Source organism: Bufo gargarizans, chromosome 2, assembly GCF_014858855.1.
Source record: "Bufo gargarizans isolate SCDJY-AF-19 chromosome 2, ASM1485885v1, whole genome shotgun sequence".
NCBI lineage: Eukaryota > Metazoa > Chordata > Amphibia > Anura > Bufonidae > Bufo > Bufo gargarizans.
In genome coordinates this window covers 237,633,937-237,654,767 of record NC_058081.1, presented here as the reverse complement: position 1 = coordinate 237,654,767, position 20,831 = coordinate 237,633,937, and the positions used below count along the sequence as shown (strand labels likewise).

General features: G+C 41.4%; 1 protein-coding gene across 2 annotated transcripts in view; it reads right to left on the bottom strand.

The window, feature by feature from the left end:
- The window catches only part of HGF (hepatocyte growth factor), a 127,205-nt gene that overhangs the window by 4,444 nt on the left and 101,930 nt on the right, over positions 1-20,831 (bottom strand). For both annotated transcript variants that reach the window (XM_044280125.1, XM_044280126.1), the window contains exons 12-16: positions 15,607-15,645; positions 14,953-15,046; positions 11,690-11,764; positions 9,541-9,684; positions 7,682-7,788 (exon numbers count right to left, since the gene is read on the bottom strand). In XM_044280125.1, the coding sequence (XP_044136060.1) occupies positions 7,682-7,788; positions 9,541-9,684; positions 11,690-11,764; positions 14,953-15,046; positions 15,607-15,645 (459 nt within the window). The remainder of the gene's footprint in view (positions 1-7,681; positions 7,789-9,540; positions 9,685-11,689; positions 11,765-14,952; positions 15,047-15,606; positions 15,646-20,831) is intronic.

The following is a 20,831-nucleotide window of genomic DNA, read 5'->3' as shown; positions in this document are numbered from 1 at the left end:
TACACTGCTCATATCCATGATTGTGACCATCCTGGAACCAATCAGCAGTGGCTGTCTATACACTATAGAAAAAATCACTGGCCTCTCTGGTTGCTGGAACCATGGAAGTGAGCGTAGACTGGCGCTTTTTCCTACAGTGTGCAAGCACTATCACTGCTGCTGGATTGAAGGGTGGTCACAGCCATGGAAACCAGCAGTGCATAATGCATTGGAAAAATGAATCAAGCCAGTAAAGGAAGCTAAATTGCAAAACAATAGGAAGTGTCTTGTATTATAACATGTTGGCTACTGGCATTACAGTGATTGGCTGGGCGGAACACATCATCGGGTGCAATATAGCACCCGATGACGCGTGTTTGGCTCATTTTACAGTAAGTCAGGGAGAGCTGAGGATATGAAGGGACAGAGAGTGTAGGGAGTGTAATCAAATATTATAAGTGTACAAAAACTTTTCAGAGACCCAAAAGTCCTTGTAAGGACTATTGTGTGTGACAGCATCAATATATTTTTGTACCGCAACCTGCACTAAATTGCTCAGTGTTAGGGAGAGCTGTGCATAGGAAGGGACAGGCAGTGTAGGGAGTGTAAGGGTCCATTCACACGTCCGCAAAAGGGTCTGCAATTTTGCAGAACGGGTGCAGACCCATTCATTCTCTATGGGCGCGGACGTGAAGCGGAGAGCACACTATATGCTCTCCACTTCCACATTTGCGGAGCGCGGCCCCGAACTTCCGGGTTTCGGCCCCAAACTTCCGGTCCGCAGCTCCGCAAAAGATGGAACATGTCCTATTCTTGTCCGCAGCTGCGGACAAGAATAGGCATTTCTATAGCGGGTGCCGGCCAGGTGTGTTGCGGATCCGCAATTTGCGGGTCCGCAACACACCACAGACGTGTGAATGTACCCTAATAGGAAGATTTTCATACAAAAAAACTTTTCAGAGACCCAAAAGTTCTTCTAAGGACTATTGTGTGTGACAGCAGCAATATATATTTTTAGCGCATCCTGCACTAAATACCGTGCAATAGGCCGCTGCGAACAGTTAAATTATCCGCACCACATCTTCTGTTTAAAATGTGCGCATTCCTAAAATATCAGTGACATCCAGTGCAGTTTTTCCGTAGACTGTGTCCCCTGCAGACTTGTGTGCACCCCTACAAAATCTGTGACATCCAGTGCAGTTTTTCCATAGATGTTGTCCGCTGCGGACTGTTAAATTATCCGTGCCACATCTCCTGTTTAAAGTGTGTGTATCCCTGAAATATTAGTTAGTCACAATGCATTTTTTCCGTAGATGGTGTCCCCTGTGGACAGTTGAATTATCCACGCCATATCTCCTGTCTAAAGTGTACGCATCCCAATAATACCAGTAACATCCAGTGCAGTTTTTCCATAGATGGGGTCCCCTGTGGACAGTTAAATTATCCGTGCTACATCTCCTGTTTAAAGTGGGCGCATCCCTAAAATATCAGTGACATCCAGTGCAGTTTTTCTGTAGATGGTGTCCGCTGCGGACTGTTAAATTATCCGTGCCACATCTCCTGTTTAAAGTGTGTGCATTCCTAATATATCAATGAAATCAAGTGCAGTTTTTCTGTAGACACTGCTAACTGTGGTACCTGTCCTGTATAATGTTTCCTCATCACACATACTGATGTAAATTTTTTTTGCACATACACTTCCAAATCTTACGCTACTGTACATGTGACATACTTTCAAGAATATATCACATTTAAAATGAAGAAGCCGAACAGTAGGGGACGGGGAAGTGGCCGTGATGGTGCATGCAGAGGTCGTGGCTCTGGGCGATGAGAAACTGTGCCTGCTGCCAAAGCACAACAAAAACAATCATCCAAGATACCTAGCTTCATGTCCCAGTTTGCAGGGTGGCGCAGGACACCACTCTTGAAGTCAGCCCAGTGCGAGCAGGTGGTCTTTGGATTGCAGCAGATAATGCTTTCAGTCAGTTAAGCACCACCCTGTCTTCCAACAAGTCCAGTCTCAGTAGCCAGGAGTCTGGTCCACACAATCTTCACCCTGATCCTCCTTCCTCCCACCATTTACAGTGTGCCCTAGCAAGTGATCCCACACTCGGATATTTCGAGGAGATCTTTTCATCGCCATTACTTGATTTAGCCCTCTCGCCAAGCACGCTTGAAGAGGGACATGAGATCTTGTGCCCTGATTCCCAACCTCTTGAGCATCCACAGTCACAAGAACATGACGGTGGTGAACGGCAATTAGAGTTTAATGAGGTGGATGATGATGAGACACAGTTGCCAATGAGTCAACCGCAATTACTGTCTCAAGATGTTGATGAAGAGGATGGGACACAGTTGGCAATCGCTGATGGTTGTGGTTAGGTCAACAAATCAGGAGGATGATCCGAGTAAGGAAGTGGAAAAGGATGTGGTGGATGATGTCCTTACCCCAGGCCTTTGAACGCAAGTGAAAATACCCACCCACCCACAGGCTATAGCACTAAATGCGCTGCTTTCTAAATTACTGGCTCTGGAAATGTTGCTATTTAGGCTAGTGGACACTGAGGCCTTCCGCAGCCTGATGTCGGTGGCCGTCCTGCGCTACGCAGTCCTCAGCCGCCACTATTTTTTAACGTGTGCCGTGCCAGCCTTACACCAACACGTGTCCCGTAACATCACACGTGCCCTAACCAACTCATTTACTGGAAAGGTCCACTTAACCACGGACAGATGGACAAGTGCATTCAGCCAGGGATTCTACATTTTCCTGACGGCACACTAGGTGAATGTTGTGGAGGATAGAAGCGAGTAGTACTCTGGGGTGGCACCGATGCCCAGGATTGCAGGCCCTACTTCGATCAGGGTTTTCACCAGCACCTACATTAGTGGCTCCAACTTACACTTCTCCTCCTCCACTTCCACCTCCAAATTACCCACGTGCAGCAGAAGTCAGTCATTAGTCGGTAGCTGGAAGCAGTGTAGCATTGCAGTGGGGAAGCAGCAACAGGCCCAGCTGTAGCTGATATGCTTAGGGGACAAACATAACACCGCTGCAGAGCTGTTGCAGGGGATAAGACACCAGACTGAGCTGTGGCTCTCGCCACTTAACCTACAACCAGTCATGGCTGTGTGTGATAATGGCCGTAAGCTCACACACATCCCATGCCTAGCCCACATCTTAAACTTTGTGGTTCAGTGGTTTCTCAAAACCTACCTCAATTTGACTGAGCTACTGGTGAAGGTGTGCCATGTGTGTGCACATTTCCGCAAATCATCGACAGCTTCAGACGGTCTTTTAACGCTGCAGCAGTGCTTTAACTTGCCACCTCACCGGCTGTTGTGCGATGTGAGCACGCGCTGGAACTCGGCGTTCCACGTGTTGGCCAGGCTTTGTGAGCATCAGAGTGCAGTAGTGGAAAACCAGCTACAGCATGGTCATCGCCTTTCCAGTCAGCTTCCGCTCTTCACAAGCGAGGTGTGGGCATGGATGTATGACCTCTGTAAAGTTTAAGAAACTTTGAGGAATCAACACAGATGGTGAGCGGCGATAATTCTATTATCAGCGTCACCATCCCACTTCTGTGTCTATTCAAACGTTAGCTGCTCACAATTGAGGCTGATGCTTTGCATGTGGAAGAGAGGTGGAAATGGGGGAAGACATTACACAGGGTGATAGCCAGAACACCCTCACTTCGTCTTCTCAGCGCGAATTGGATGATGAAGAGGAGGAGGAGGAGGAGGAGGAGAAGGAGAAGCAGGAGACAGTTGCATCCGCTACAGAGGGTAGTACCCATGCAAGTTTAATTCCATTTGTTCAGTGTGGGTGGGCAGATAAGGAGGAAGAGGATGAGGAGATTTAGAGTCATTCTCCTGATGACGACAGCAAAGTCTTGTCTGTTGGTCCTCTGGCACACATGGCTGACTTCATGTTAGGCTGCCTTTCCTGCGACCTGTGCGTTATATGCAATTTAGACAACACTGATTACTGGTTGTTCACCCTTCTCGCTAGTGGAGAGGACGAGCAAAACGGTGCAATACCAGAAGATCCTTTTTGAAAAATAGCTCCAGAAATTTCCATCTGATAATGCTGGAGGCAGAATATGTAATTCCTTGGCCAACCGAGGAGGGGAGACAAGGGGAACACACAGCAGTTCCAACAGAGGCAGGGCAACACTCTCCAAAGCCTGGGACAGTTTCATGACAACCCACCAGCCCCCTCACCATGATGCGCGGCCTACTGTCACAAGGAGAGAGAAAATTTGGAAGATGGTGAAAGAATATATAGCACACCGTGTCAGCGTCTTTAATGATCCCTCAGTGCCTTACAAGTTCTGGATGTCCAAGCTGGACACGTGGAACAAAGTGGCGCTCTACGCTTTGGAGGTGCTGGTTTGCCCTGCCACCAGCTTTTTGTCTGAGTGGGTATTTAGTGCTGCTCGTGGCATTATAACAGATAAGCGCATCCGCCTATCAACTGAAAATGCTGACAGGTTGACTCTTATAAAAATTAACAAGGCCTGGATTGACCATGACTTCTCGACTCCACCAGAAGAAAGTGGCTAAACATAAAGGCACTTTAAATGTGTTGTTTATAATGTACTGTATTCCCATGCACCCCTTCCACCACAAACAAGGGTATATGGTTGGATCTTCCTTTTCTCATCCTCCTCCTCCTCTTCTATCATATCACCTTACTTATTCTTCACATATAATGCCCTCGCATATATGCCCTTCAAATATAATGTTTTACAGGGTCAGCTCACCTACAGGCCCTCGCATATAATTTTTTAGAAGGTCAGCTCAGCTGCAGGCCCTCGCATATAATTTTTTAGAGGGTGAGCTCAGCTGCAGGCCCTCGCATATAATTTTTTAGCTCAGCTCACCAGCAGGCATTCACCTACAATCTTTACAGGGTCAGCTCACCAGCAGGCCTTCACCTAAAATCTTTTACTGGGTCAGCTCACCAGCAGGCCCGCACATAAAATCTTTTACAGGGTCAGCTCACCAGCAGGGTCGCACCTCAAATCTGTCACAGGGTCATCTTACCAGCAGGCCTGGACCTCAAATATTTTACAGGATCAGCTGACCAGATGGCCTGCAACTCAAATCTTTTATAGGTTCAGTTGACCTGAAGGCCCTCACATTTAATTTTTTAGAGGGTCAGCTCACCTGCATGCCCGCACCTCAAATCTTTTACAGGATCAGCTCACCTGAAGGCCCTCACATATAATATTTTAGAGGGTCAGCTCACCTGCAAGCCCCTTCACATAACGTTTTACAGGGTCAGCTCACCTGCAGGTGCTCGCATATAATTTTTTACAGGGTCAGCTCACCAGCAGGCCCGCACCTAAAATCTTTTACAGGGTCAGCTCACCTGCAGGCCCGCATCTAAAATCTTTTACTGTGTCATCTCACCTAATTATGAGAGCAGGCCCTCACCTAATTATACCTATTGGGCAATTTGAGTACATGCTGCCTCGCTTGGATGTGGTAGCCGTAGCCGTTTCTTAGGCTCCCTCTCCTGAATTAAACACTGATTTCCTGTTACCCGTAATTACTATTGTTTGCGCTGACAATAACATCGAAAGTTGATAGACCAGACATCTGAATGGATGGTCGCCATCACGGGGAAGTGCGATTGGCCTCAGGGTAACTACAGTTACCAAAGCGGCAGTAGGCCCTCATCCATAATGTTTTACATGGTAAGATCAGCAGGCCCTTGATCCAAATGTTTTTGAGGGTCACCAGCAGGCCATCAATCATCATTTTTCAAGGGTGTGTATAATGACCTCCTTTATGTGTAATAAAGGGTGTATTGGAGTGCCGGTTCCTTGTAATTTATGAAAGCCCTTTCACTAAGTGCATAGGCTTTATGAGTGTATGAGTCCCACTACATGAAAAATTGTACCACAATGTGAATAAGGCCCTCCTGATATACAGGTTGTATCAGAGTGCCTCTTCCTTGTAATTTTTGCCAGCACCTGCACTTTATATACAAGAAAATATTTAGGAAAGAATGTTTTATATAAATTTTTCCTCTAAAATAGATTTTTTTCCCCTTGGTTTTGTGCTTATTATTGTCATTATGTAAAAGTGGCGTACTATTCGGACAGCATAGTTCCCAGTAGCGACCAGCAAGTCCAAGATGCATCCAGACATTCTCCCCAGGCTGTTACAGAACTATTTTGGTGGTGGGACAGTGCCTGTCCCTTCCTATGCACAGCTCTCCCTAACACTGAGCAATTTAGTGCAGGTTGCGGTACAAAAATATATTGATGCTGTCACACACAATAGTCCTTACAAGGACTTTTGGGTCTCTGAAACGTTTTTGTACACTTATAATATTTGATTACACTCCCTACACTCTCTGTCCCTTCCTATCCTCAGCTCTCCCTGACTTACTGTAAAATGAGCCAAACACGCGTCATCGGGTGCTATATTGCACCCGATGATGTGTTCCGGCCAGCCAATCACTCTAATGCCAGTAGCCAACATGTTATAATACATCCCAATGTGTTTGGCCCGAGCCCCCGAGTACTATGGTGCTCCATCAACACTATTCTCTATGTAATACATGCTATTTGCTGAAGTGAGATAACCCCTTTAATAAATGTATATCAGTATATGGTTTATTGTGCTGTTTATAGCAAATGTGTGCAAGTTAAAGGAGTTGTCCTGGTTCTGGACATTGATGACCTATCTTTCCTATCCTTAAAATAGGTAATGTCAGACATCCAGCACACTCACCACTAACTCATTCTCAACAGCTGCCAGCACCCGAAATAACAGAGTGGACAGGGTCAGAAGTAGTCTGTTCCATCGACTGTGTAATGTCCGTGCCAGGTTTCTGCAGCTAGGCTCCAATTTTTTAGTTCACAACAAAATATATAAGCCATGCCCTTGGTCTTGAAGCCACAATCCTACCCAATAAGCCATACCCTTAAAATAAGTTGCTGAACCTCAAAGTGTCTAAAACACTTAATAAACATTTTGCAAAGCATTTTTTGGTGAAAATGATGTCATATTTCTTCTGCAATTATAAATATCCCCCATCAACTTCAAGCAGTGACAGTGACCATTAATTTGATGGATAACATACCCTAGCCATTGACATCTGTCATTATTACAAGATAATCAGTGTTAGCCCCTGTATTAAATGTAATATCTGATCAGATATGTATAAAGATATACCTATATATACTACCATATTATGCTTGCGAAAAATAATACCATTTGGTGCTGTCAGATGTAGCAGCCACAGGACAAATGAGCATGGCCATAACGTGCCTAAGTTGGAGTGGGTCTATGAAGCTTGATGATGAAAAAACAAACCCCTTGCTGCTTGCTTACTTTATCTGGTAATTAATAAAAAGTAAATACATAGAGGCATCCCCAGCAGAGAGACACTCCCCAATTCCTGTCCAAGAAAAACGACACAGGATATATGTATATGTATTGTTACACTGTGTAAGAAAAACTACTCAGGAGGCAACTGCAGAAAGCAGCAGCTTTGGACCTGTCCACCTTCCTGTCTGTCACAACTTCACAACATCTATGTGACCTTGCTGACATCGGCCCTGATTTTCAAAATGAATATAAAATAATATTGTACTAAGTAACAATATGTAATAACATTTAAGTTAGAATAAAACATATAATCATATTAACAGAAAAAAATATTTATCATATAAAAGTATCTTACTTCCTGTGTGTCCCCATCCATATACAGCACATACTGTTTTGTCTGGAATTGTACATCCATAATTTGGCAATTTGATTTGTGAAACATATTCATTAACCTCTGCTGATCTGTGGAAATAATACAGTACAATTGATTTTAAACATAAAACTACAAACCATATAAATAACATACAGTGACCATATAATTGATGTTTGCGCTTTCATGAACAGTTATATTTACCTACAAAGAGTTTAGAGGAGTATTCCCATCTGGGACATTGCTGGTATATTAGAAGGATATGCCATCAATGTCAGATAGGAGCAAGTCCCACCCCTGAGACCCACTCCTATATCCAGAACAAGACCCTCGAAGTGAACAAAGGGCAGCCATGTATGTACGGCAACCCTCCAATCCCCACTATGGGAGTATCGAAAATAGCAGAGCACTGGCTTGGCTATTTCCAGCACTCCAATATGGGTGAATGGAGAGGTGGCCACACATGCAAGGTGTGCTCTCCATTCACGGCTATTGGACTTCAGAAAATAGTCAAGCGTGCTCTCTCAGCTATTTTCAGGACTCCCATAGCGATGAATGGAAAGCACGCTACATAAGCGCGGTGTGCTCTCCTACACTTCAGGGGCCCTGTTCTCTAGATAGGATCTAGATGGCTTATCCTAGTCATACCCAGATGGGCCAACCCTTTTTGTCTAAAAATCTACTGTAGGAGTAAAATGAAAGTTCAAATAAAGCTTAATATGCAAACCATATACAATAGCATTTTTACACTGAAAAATCAAGTGGTGATAGGATTTTATCAGCAATGATTTAGTGTTTTCTTTCACATTTCAGTGTGAGGTGTTACTATTGAAGATATTGAATTTATTTTTAAGAAAATGGTTAAAAGCCACATGTGAGGCTTTAAACAATTCTACATTTTTAAATATTTTCTTTGCCTTGAAAACTTAATTGTGGCTGGATTCAAACATAGCCTTTAGATAAAGATAGTGCATACATCTACCCATTTCGTAAAAACACAAAAAATATTTACAGGTAGTCGATATGTAAATAAGACTCCATAATGTTTTTCATCCAAAATGTAGAATGCTCCAGTTAAGGCAATTTTTAGGGCAACATACAAGCACAGACCGTAATTTTAACAAAAACTGAACTTATCTGTGTGGCCTGTCTTATCCGCTATAAAGGGGTTGTCCCAAAATGACAACATATAAAATGTCTGCAGTATTGGTGATAGGGACCCTATGATTACGAGAATAGAGGTTCCTTTCTTTTTAAATTCACCCTTCTGCTGTGCAATACAAGATATGGTAAATTAAATGGTGCCATTAAAAAGTTCAACTTGTCCCACGAAAACACAAGTCCTAATATAGGTTATGTGAACAAAAATCAAAAAAGGTTGCAACTTTTTGAAGGTAGAAAGGTTAAACGGAAAAATAAAATAGCTCAGATCCTTAAGGGGTTAATAAGGTCCCTCCTATGTGTCATTGAGTGTATAATACATTTTCTATGGGTAACTCACATCCTCTGCAGATGATGTAGGTTACAAGCCTTAGAATATGAATCAATGCTGGTACGGTGTGAGTCACTGTACACTTCAGAACCTACAGCTTGCAGTGATCTCTTCTGAAGAACTCAGGTTTTATGAAAAACACATGTTCTCTACACTTTGCCATAGTATAGTTCTTCATTGTGATTTGAAGACTATATATTAATGAAGCTGAGAAACCTTAGATGCGCTATAAATAGAAACAAATTTAAAATGCAGTTCCAGATTTAGTAACAACTTTATAAACTTGGAAAGTTTGGAAGTTGTAATAGGAGGCCATATTGAATGACTTTACCAGAAACTCCAATTAACTTACCTGGAAAGTTTTAAAAGAACAAGATGTGATCCTTTAGGCCCATGGACTAGCTGTGAAATATTGAAAACTTGCTTATGTTTCTGTGTCCTGCTATAGATATTGTGGATTCCAACCCATGCTTCATAATCTTTTAGGTCGACATCTCTATATAAAATGATCAAAAATACATCTGTAAGTGTGAGCTATAATAAATTAAAATGCATGTAAACTATGAAGTAGCCCAATTTGTAGCTCTTGCATATTCACAGCAGGTGATTAAAGAACTGCATGATACTACCTTTAATTCCATTCTGTGCATGCCAATGGCCAGTAGAGTAACTGCAATGAACACATAGATCTAATATGTGTGATCAAATTAAAGTGGTATTCTGGTTTCATGATACTGATGAGCTATCCTCAATATCAGGGGACCAACTCCAGGCACGCCTGCCCATCAGATGTTTGAAGGGGCTGCAGCAGTCGTGCAAATGCTGCGTCTTCTTCAATGCTTACTTGCACGCTGTCTACTTTGTAGTGATGGTACATCTTAATTACAGCTTTTCCTCCCATCCATTTGAATGGTACAAATAGTTGTAATTACACTGTACCATCACTACAGTGTAGATCACGCACACTCAAAGGGGTTGAAATATGCAAAGTGGATTTATTGTGGTACCACTTTGCATATTTCAACCCCATTGAGTGTGAGTGGTTTCCACCATACAAATATTTGAGGACCTGGACCCGTATACCACAGGACCTCACAAAAAACATAGGAGTGCACATTCCTTTTTTTTCACTACGTATTTCGACGGATAGTCACAAGGGTAGCATGAGAATATCCCTTTAATTTGTTCACACAGTTTTTAAAGGGAACCTGTAACATTTAATATGGAGTCATATGTACAGGGGGGGTAGCTAATGGCTCATGGGCCCCTGTGCAAGAGTTCAGCTTGGGGCCCCCCTTCCCCCAGTGCTTTGTGGCCAGGGGCAGGAAGCGCAAGGCCTTCGTGCTGCCCGAGCCAAAAATTGAAACGGCACCCCATTGAGCCAGAGGTGCAACTTGACCAGCATGCACTTTCTATAATACTGGTGTCTTCCTATGGGGTGCAAGGGTCTTTGGGCCCCCTCAGGCTCCTGGGCCCAGTAGCGACTGCTACCTCTCCACCCCCTATAGCTATGCCCCTGCATATGTAGCTGCAGGCAACATGTTATAGAGTAGGTGGAGCTAAGCAGATTTATATATAGTTTTCTGGGGAAAGATTGAGTAAAATTTATAACTTATACACTTAAATTCTTTGAAGTGAAGGAGGCGGTCCTATCAGTTATTGACAGCCTTCCCACTATGACTGCTATGACTGTGTATACAGAGATAGCTGTCAATCACTGATAGGATCGCCTCCTTCACTTCAAATCCCAGAACGAGCAGGAATTTAAGCGTATAAATTACAATTTTACTGAATATTTGCACATAAAACTAAAGTTTCCTTCAATTGTGGGTTTCCATATAATGCCCTGTCAAATGTTGTTTGGAACACATGCATCCAATAGGTTGTTTTGGTCTAATGGACTTAAAAGGGTTGTGCAGGATAGATCATCAATATCTTAACTGCAGGATAGGTCATCAATAACTGATCTGCAGGGGTGTGACATCTGACACCCCCGCCGATCAGCTGGAGGAGGAGGCAGTGTTCCATGCAAGTGCTGCTTCCTCTATATTATACTACACATCGTCTCCCCTGAAGCGGTGGCATAGTGTAATTATAAGTACTCACTCCATTCAAGTACTCACTGCACTTTCGAGAGGATAGGCAGTGTAATGAATGGGAAGCAGGGTTGCATGGACCACCGCCTCCTCTTCAAACAGCTAATCATGCTGGGGCCAGGTTTCAGGTCCCTCCAGATCAGATATTGATGACCTATCCTGAGGATAGGTCATCAATACAAACAGGATGCACAACTCCTTTACAGCATATCAAATCTATGGACTTGTAATGCAGCTTTCCTTCAAAATTATCAGTCAGTTTTGAAACATTGTAAGCATTCGGTAGACTTCAATTCATGAGTCCACTATATTCACCGTACTCAGAGTGATGCCTGAGTAATATCAAAATAGCTGGTCACTGTAAACTGTTGGTATGAATAAAAATAAAATACTTTGTACATTTACCCAGAGAGGAAACACTGACTTGCTGTAAGAACCCATTTCTCCTTTACAAGAGATCCTCCACATTTATGTCCATTCCTGTAAGATAGAATAAAGGTAAAATGAGTCTAGAAAAGAGAGGATCTTGTGTGCTCATTTTTTAGGGTATATTTGACATTTTAAAATAAGGGAGTGTTGCGAAGGTTATCGTTTATGTGACATGTCATGGATGCTATCCAAGAATGTAAATGTTATATGATTACAAAAGCATTTTTTTTCGATTCACCTTTGGCTAACACAAGATTTGTTACTCTTACTCCAGTACTAGAATCTAAAAGGGCAGCAATTAAAGGCAAAGGGTTAGCTTTACACAGTTAATCCAAATCACACAGATGTTTAAAACTTCAGAGCGCTGGACTGCATAAATCCCAGACTAATTTACGGCTGATCTTTATTGCAAGGGAAAGACAGCAGGATAATATAAATGCTTGTTTGTTTTTCCTTGTTTCTTTTGCTTTTTTTTTGTTTCCTGTAGGTCTGTTTTTCGACAGGGGATCAAACATCTGGTTAAACTAAGCAAATCTGATTCACTTATGCCCTGTTCTAATCTTTAATGGCTCGAAGCAAAGTAAGTATCACTCAGTGAGCTCACTTGCCAATATTTTACAAATGTAGTTGCTGCCTACACAGATAGGCAACGTTAAAACAGGGACTGGTGTGTATTTGTTTTATAAGCTTAGAGGAGGATGAAGGCTATAAAATCAGGAGAGGGGGAGGCAAGCCTACTATTTTACATGTCAGGACATGCTAGGAGTTATAATAAGGTTGGCTTATTCTGTAAAGTGCATTGCATACTTGTATTACAAAAGGCAGCTACAAAGGATGTGCCTTATGTGAACAATGAAACTTCATGCTGAGTACAATTACGTACATAGTATTAGGCATTCAACAATTGTGATAAGAATGGAATAAGGCACCCTAGTGTTTGCAAAAATACAAAGCTTGTTCTGTTTTATAAAGACACATTTTATATTGTGTCCATATATCCATTACTATAACTCTTGTTTGAAAATTATAACCTTCTGAGAAGTAGTAAGATAATATTTTTATCATAGAAAAATACACATCGACTAGAGACATGCATATGTTACTTTATACATGTGTGATACACAGTTGCACTCAAGTTTAACAAGGCAATGATCCCTATTAGGGCTCATTCAGACGGTCGTATGCTGTCCGCAAAAATGCAGATCCGTTTTTTTGCGGATAGTTCCACATGTTCGGAAAAAAAAAACGGATTGCATTCCGTTTTTTAGCTGATCGATAGACTTCAATAGGGCCATGTCCTGATTTTTACTGACAAGTGTAGGACATGTTTCATTTTTTTGCCGTAATATTACAGACTATAGCTACTAGAGAGGGGTTGTTGATCCAGGGAGTTATTCTGATTGCCTGATGGGAGTTGGGAAGGAATTTTTTATTCCCATAAAGTGGGGAAAATTGGCTTCTACCTCACAGTTTATTTTATTTTTTTGCCTTCCTCTTGATCAACTTGCAGGATGACAGGCCGAACTGGATGGACAAATGTCTTTTTTCGGCCTTATGTACTATGTTACTATGTTACTGTGCAATGGAAGAAAAGGGCCCCATAAAAAAGAATAGGCAGCATCTAATACGCAAAAAAACGGATCCGCATTTTTGCGGACAGCATACGGCCGTCTGAAGGCCAAAACAAATATCCAGGAGGCCCCACAGCAAAATTTGGAATATAACCCTCCTCCATCATGACCACATTCAACAGTGAATTCAAAACCTAAAAGGATTAGCGTTATTTTGGACTTCCTGATGCACAGGAATAGTGCTCTTTCAAAACAGGGATAATGCAGACAGCGGCGTCACTACACTAAGTTAATGCACACAGCAATATCACAGTACAGGGATAATAAGGGTTGGACTGGCCCACAGGGAAAAAGTTAATCTCCAAATGGGCCCCTTAGTAAAGTGGGCTCCTTGTCCCCAACCCCCTGCACAAGTGGTGCATGACACAGTGGACTGACTGCACCATATACAGATAGGCAGAGTACAGCATCTCAACCAGCCATGTTCAAATAAAAAAACTGTCGCTGCAGGGACCCATATAATCAATTATCTTGTGGCGTCTTGGTGCTGCTGCAGCTGTGGGATGTAATATTCCCCCATGTAGCTGAACAGTGGGCCCCCAGAATTTAACTGGTCGGCCCTAGGCATCCCAGTCCAACACTAGGGATTAGTGTTGAGGCAAATCAAGCTTTATTCAAACACTTTGTTTTAATGCTGTCCGGAGACCTGTCTCTGTAAAGCATTAAAATGTGTTGCCTCCGTGGAGGCAAAATTAATTTCACCTGAAGTCACGCAAGACTGAATTTATTCGGTATTCAGTTCTGCGTCTTTAAAAACATTTTAAAATAGCAATTCAAAGTTGGGTTTGGTACCAAGGTACCAGCCGGTACCAAACCAGATCTCGGACTGCTAATTTAAATGTCTTTAAAGATGCAGAAAAGTATTGTGCGATTTCGGGTGAAACGAATTTTGCCTTCACAGAGGCAATACAGTTTAATGCTGCATGGGGACAGGTCTCCGGACAGTATTAAAACGAAGTGTCTGAACGAATCGACTTCGGATCTATGATCTGAAGCTCGATTTGCTCAAAACTAATAGGGATAATTCAATGTCATGATAGTATAGAACAGTAATAAAGTACACACAAAGGTCTCCAAGTTCTTATGGAGCTCTTTAGTAAATCCTAAAATGAGATCACATAAAATCTTCCATACTCTACTTTCAGAATCCATAGGCATCACTAACCACACCATTAGTAGTTGCAACATTGTTAATGATAGCATTCATATCTGAAATATAATTATGCATACCGGTCATTCAAGCATAGCTATAGCCTATATAACATGTCGAGAGGTGTAAAGCTCAAATTACATATTATGACAAAGATATGATCTTTAGAATGATACTGAATTATAATAAAATTCCAACATTCCAACAGTGTTATATGATATTTATTGTAGCATTCTTTATGACATTTTCTACTAAGTAGTTGGAAGGTAGCCTAAAACTTTAAAGGGTTTGCAATCTTAATTTATTGTGCGCTGAGTTGAATAGCATTTATTTTGAGGCACATTGGTTGTCATGGGTACATTGCTAATAACTACATAATATTATGTAGGATTGTCAGCGAGCAAGTCTCTAGTAACTTGCTTTTCTCATATTACTCATGATGGAGGATGATGATTTACCTATGTCTTAGACTGACCATCCATCCATTCTTGCCTTGTGCTGGACTTCCATTTACAACTCTCAGTGTCTTGGTAGAAGCACATGACCCTGGATCTAAAACCAGAAATTAATTACAAAGTAAATTTTTATTTTTCATCTATTTGTTGCAAGTCCTATGACTTTATTAAAAATATAAATGAAAACATAAATTTTCAATATGTTCAAAATCATTTTATATGTGCTGTTTAAAGGGGTTTTGCAGCCTGTTTGTATTGATAACCTATCCTCAGGACAGGTCATCAATACAAACCAGCATCCCCGCCGATCAGCTGTTTGAAGAGGAGGCGGCGCTCCATGTTAGAGCGAGTTCTAGTAATTACGCTATACCACAGCTAAGGGGGAACAACATGTAGTATAATAAAGAGAAAGCAGCGCTTGCATGGAGTGCCGCCTCCTCTTCAAACAGCTGATCGGCGGGAGTGCCATGTAACTGACCCCCCGCCAATCAGATATTAGGATACGTCATTAGTATAAACAGGCTGCACAAGCCCTTTAATATCTGCAACAATTTGACCTAGATATAGGTTCTGTGCAATATTCATGTATTGTTTGCACACCTTTTTTAATAATATAAAATTAACATTTTAATAACATTTTAGTTGACTTATACTCACTGTCTATATTTGCCATAATACTAGTTGTGTCTCCTTCACCTGGAAAACAAATGCAGTTAATGTTGTTATTAGGCCCATATTTTACATTAGGCACTAGAGGTCCAGTGCTTAGAGAGGCAGATTGCAAAGAGTGGCCATGAGTGCTGACACTGTATAAGGGTGCAGTGTTGTCAGTGGTACATTTGTGGATCCAGATAAAAAAAAATACATACGTTCCTACAATTACAAATATCTTCCAATAGTCAAGAAAACTTTGTGTTTGGTTATTTTAATACTTAGAAAACGTGTATTACTATGATTCAGCTTTAGGTTTTGAGCCTTAAAGTGGCCTTTGAAGACTAAATGTGGCCAAACACATTCAATAGCTGTCAGCCAAATGATAGTTCAGCCTTGTATGTGTATTCAATGGGGAGAGTTAGAAAGCTGATGCCAGATACTTCTGGCACCGGTTTATCTCCCAGTAGAACAGAAAGAACAAGTGAAAAATATTCACTTTGCCCGATCTTTCTCTTCCCAAACCATTTAGTTATGTCCACTGTGTAGTTTCTGGCACACTTAAATGGTAGCTGAGCTGCAGTATCCCCGCTTGGCCACTACATAGTGGAAAGAGCTTTCTGCTTCCAGCTCCATCCATCACATAGTTTTCAGTGCCGTTGACTGTTATAAACAGCTAATCGGTGGGGCTTTGGAAAAATATATTCCAAAAGAGCTGATAAAAGGCATTACTTTCTGTGTGGAGCAGTTTAGAATATTCGAGCAATTGGTGAAGGTCACAGTGGCAGGAGCCGTGTCATTTGGATATGGTTAGCATAATTGATTTTCAGCACTGGGGGCATGGGTTTGTTATGAGTTTGTTCCCTTGTGTATCCATGGTTTTCCTTTGGTTTCTTATAAGCCCCTATAAGATGCTAATAGTTAAGAAACAGGCTAATAGTTAAGAAACAGGCTCTAGTGTGTACTGTATGTGTGCCTCAAATAGGACATAACTGCACTGTGTGCCCCACTGGGTATAGGAACTGATGTGGTTGACATCACTCTCTATACAGTATGAAAGCATTACAAGATGCCCAGTATACATATAAGTAAAATATATGTTTAATATATCTATGTTCTCCCTATATACAATCAATATTTACATACAAACACTAATATTTGGTATGTAACAAGATAAATAAGGCAAGGAAAAGTGATAACATTAAATAATGCATTATTGACATGATAAAGTACAGTATAGCCATTCTTCTCAGACCCCTACTCGTTTCTCCTGCATTGTGTATTAAATACATTAATAGAGATTTAAATTTATACTCTTCATTTGACATTTATTCTGAGTTTGATAGCTATTCGATACTTGATCCAAGAGAATCTATAGGTGGTTTATTGTATATATTGTTTCTTGGTTATACAGAAATATATCTAATATACAGGTTGTAGTTAGAGGATAGCATGGTGGCTCAGTGTTTAGCACTGGTGCCTTGCAGCACTGGGGTCCTAGGTTTGAATACAACCAAGAACAACATCTGCATGGAGTTTGTATGTTCTTCCTATGTTTGTGTGGGTTTCCTCCCACACTCCAAAGATATACTGATAGGGAGCTTAGATTGTGAATCCCCCACCTCCACCTGAACCTCCTCCTTGCAGTCAAACACTGACTGTTCTCAGAGAAGTCATCAAAAGGGAGACACTCTTTAGTATCTTCCATACCACATGGATTTTTTCGCCTCTTCTTAAGAAAAAAGAAATTTCCCAATAGGAGGGGGCAGTGAATGCTGAAATGACGCAACTTGATATCTTTTTATTTTTTTTAATTTTTTTACAATTGCACCAGAATGTATGCTATTGGGGTGCTGGCAATAAGAATATGAACTGTAGAAACATGAGGTTTTTAATTTTACAAAAATAAAAGTTGGCTATTTGAGTTTGTGGCAGGATTTATAAGCCATGAAACAAACTCAATAGTCCCTCACTCTCTATACTAATCTTTCCTTGATAAAACTCTACCTAAAATCTTTCCCTATAATGTGTCCCTAGTACCGCATTGATTACTGGCTTGTATCTGCTGTGCAATTGATCTATGGCAGACAGAACACAAGTTCCCAGGTCTAAATTTGAACACAGAATGATGTTCTATTGTGTTCTCAGCAAAGAGACCTGTCTGAATCCTACTCCTATTGGGCTAATCAAATTTTCAGCATCTTAGCCAATCAGGGCAACCCCCTCCCAGGGTCATGTGATCCTCCATCTTTTATTCATTCCTATAATTTTCCTTGCCAATTATCACGATTTGTCTGAAATCAGTAGCAAATCTGAGTTTAGAATTGATTTGCTTATCTCTAGTTCTAATATCTGTACAGTGCTGAAGAATGTCAGTATATAAGCATCAATAAACAAATAAACAGTAAAAGCAAAAATTTAAATTTTCTGTGTTTATTGCACCAAATTCTTAAAGCTTGAGCATTGTTCTCCTCACACCCTATTTCCGGACTGGAATTAATTATCGCATTCCATCAAACTCTGCCCCTACATTAAAGATGTCAAAAAGATCTAAAAGTTGGCTTGTAATGTCTACCAAACCCTCATAAGGCATTTTAATACTGCTTGAAATCCAACTATATTTTGTTTTCACTTAGCTATACTTAAATATAAAGCTTAAAGTGAAATACTGACAAAGGCAATCTCTTGTGACTTCTCGAAATGATTTAAATTTGCTAATCTAAATCTTTCATTTTCAAATTATAATTAATTGTGATAGCTTGTGATAGCCAGAATAGAGTACCATGTAATACTCTTTCCATTAAAACATGGAGAAAAAAACAGAGGGGGTCATTTATGAAGCTGAAATACAGCTACATTAGGCTAGTTGCGCCGCAATCTGCAAATGTTCCCGTCTTTCACCAGGTCTAAGTTAGTGGACATGGCATGGGCGAGGAAGGAGACAGGCAGGCCTGTCTCATTAATCATTTTCTACGCCTGTTTTAGGCATAGAAAATTGTCTAAATGTAAGACTGCAAGGAAGCTGTCTTCCATTCAGAAGCCGGTGCCTCTACATGCGCCTCTGCTTTGGACAAAGGGGGTCATTTATTATACTGAAATATGCCTATATTAGGTGTATTTCAGCCGCAGATGGTGGTGCAATGGTTAGTCGCGCTGCTATCTGCGACTTATCCCCATTCACGTCAGGTCTAAAAAAGTGGGCATGGTGTGGGTGAGGAAGGGAACGGTTTTAGGCGTAGAAAATGGTCTTAATGACAGCTAGGAAGCTGTCTTACATTTAGAACTGGCTCTGGATGCACCAAAGTTATGGAGATTTCTGCTATGGGGCTTTATTAATACCAGAGTCTAAAACACTGGTCTTAATAAATGTGCCCCAAAGTTTTTTTTAATTAGATGGTCTGTAATGATAAGCTTCTCACAGGTAACTCCTCTGCTGATAATGCCAGTACTTCCAGATTTAATATGTGGGAAAACTCTGAGGCAAGTGTCCCAGTCACCTACAGCACCACCACAAGGGAATTGAAGCATTGTCCGATGCCCTTTATGTGCTGGGTCCTCCAGAATAAAAGGCATTCTTTGTAGCCACTCTCCAATATAGGTAGGAATTATGGCTTAATCTGTGAAAAAAAATTGGCCTACATGGTCTGCACCCCATTTATTCTGTATTACTGTATATACACTTTTTGCAATGTAAAGTGAATAAACGGAAGATAGACAGTGGGAAGTACTAAAATTTAGACTGTCTAGACTAAAGCGATAATTTATCAAGCCCTGCACTACAGAATTCTGTCTTTTAAAACTCACAAAATAGGGCCTGGTGATCCATGTCAGCCACCCAAAGTCAACTTTAAGAGGAGAAACATATCTAGTGCATGCACAGTATACTTCCCTGACATCCTCCAGCATGTTTTCCACTAGTAACTTGCAGTTTGGTGTGCTGTCATAGGTCCTTCCAATATATAACATCAGAGAATACATGGTCTCTGATGTAGTGACTGCACTTTTAGGGCTCATGCACACGACCGTGCCATTTTTTTGCAGTCTGCAAATTGCTGTGTGCCTTCAACAAATTTGCGGAACGGAACAAAAGGCCCATTATAGAAATGACAAGAATAGGACATGCCTCATAATATTTGCTGAGCCATCTTTTGCGGACTCATTGAAATAAATGGTTCCATATATGGACCGTATACGGAATCAAAATACGTCACGTATACGGAACGCAAAATAAATTAGTGTGCATGAGCCCTTACTCTATTGGCGATTTTACCTGCACATCATCTTAGTTTGTTCCTCAGTGGACATTGCTAGCACCACTACAAACCCCACCCTTTATCACAACTCTTAACCCCCTTCCCACCCAGCGCCGTAATAGTACGGCGCAGTGGGACGGGACTTGCCGCCCAGCGCAGTACTATTACGGCACGCTGATCAGGCGGGTGCAGGAGCTGCGCCCACCTGATCAGCGGCAGGGGTCCGGCAGTCACTGATAGCCGGACCCCTGCTGTATGCGCCAGAATTGGTGAAAACACTGATGCTAGCGCATTAACCCTTGATGTCAGCGCTGACCGCAGCACTTGTGATGTGTGCAGAGGCCTTCCATCGGGTCCCCGCACTGCTGTGACGGGGACCCGATGGCAGGGAAGGCAGCCCAATGCCTTAATTAGGCATTGTGGCTTCCTTCCGTTACAGTCTGTGAGATTCAGACTCCTATTACAGTCTATAATACACTTACAGTCAATGCATCACAATGCAGAAGTATTGTGATGCTTTGTAAAAGGGATCAGACCCCCAAAAGTTGAAGTCCCAGAGTGGGACAAAACATAAAGTGAAGAAAATAGGGAAAAAAAGAAAAGTAGACATATTAGGTATCACCGTATCCGTATCGACCAGTTCTTTAAAAATATCACATGACCTACACCTTACATCACAAAAAGTGTAATACCAAGCGATCAAAAAGTCACATGCACCCTAAGATAGTACCAAACCGTCATCTCTTACAAAAACAAAAATTTGCCTCTACATAAGACAGTCACCCAAAATTTTAACAAACTATGGCTTTGAGAATATGGAGACACTAAAAAATCAATTTTTTCAAAAATAGTTTATTATGTAAAACTGAAACAAACAAACAAAAAAAGTAGTCATATTTGGTATTGTTGTGTCTGTAACAGCCTGCTCTATAAAAATACCACATGATCTAAACTGTCAGATGAACACTGTAAATAACA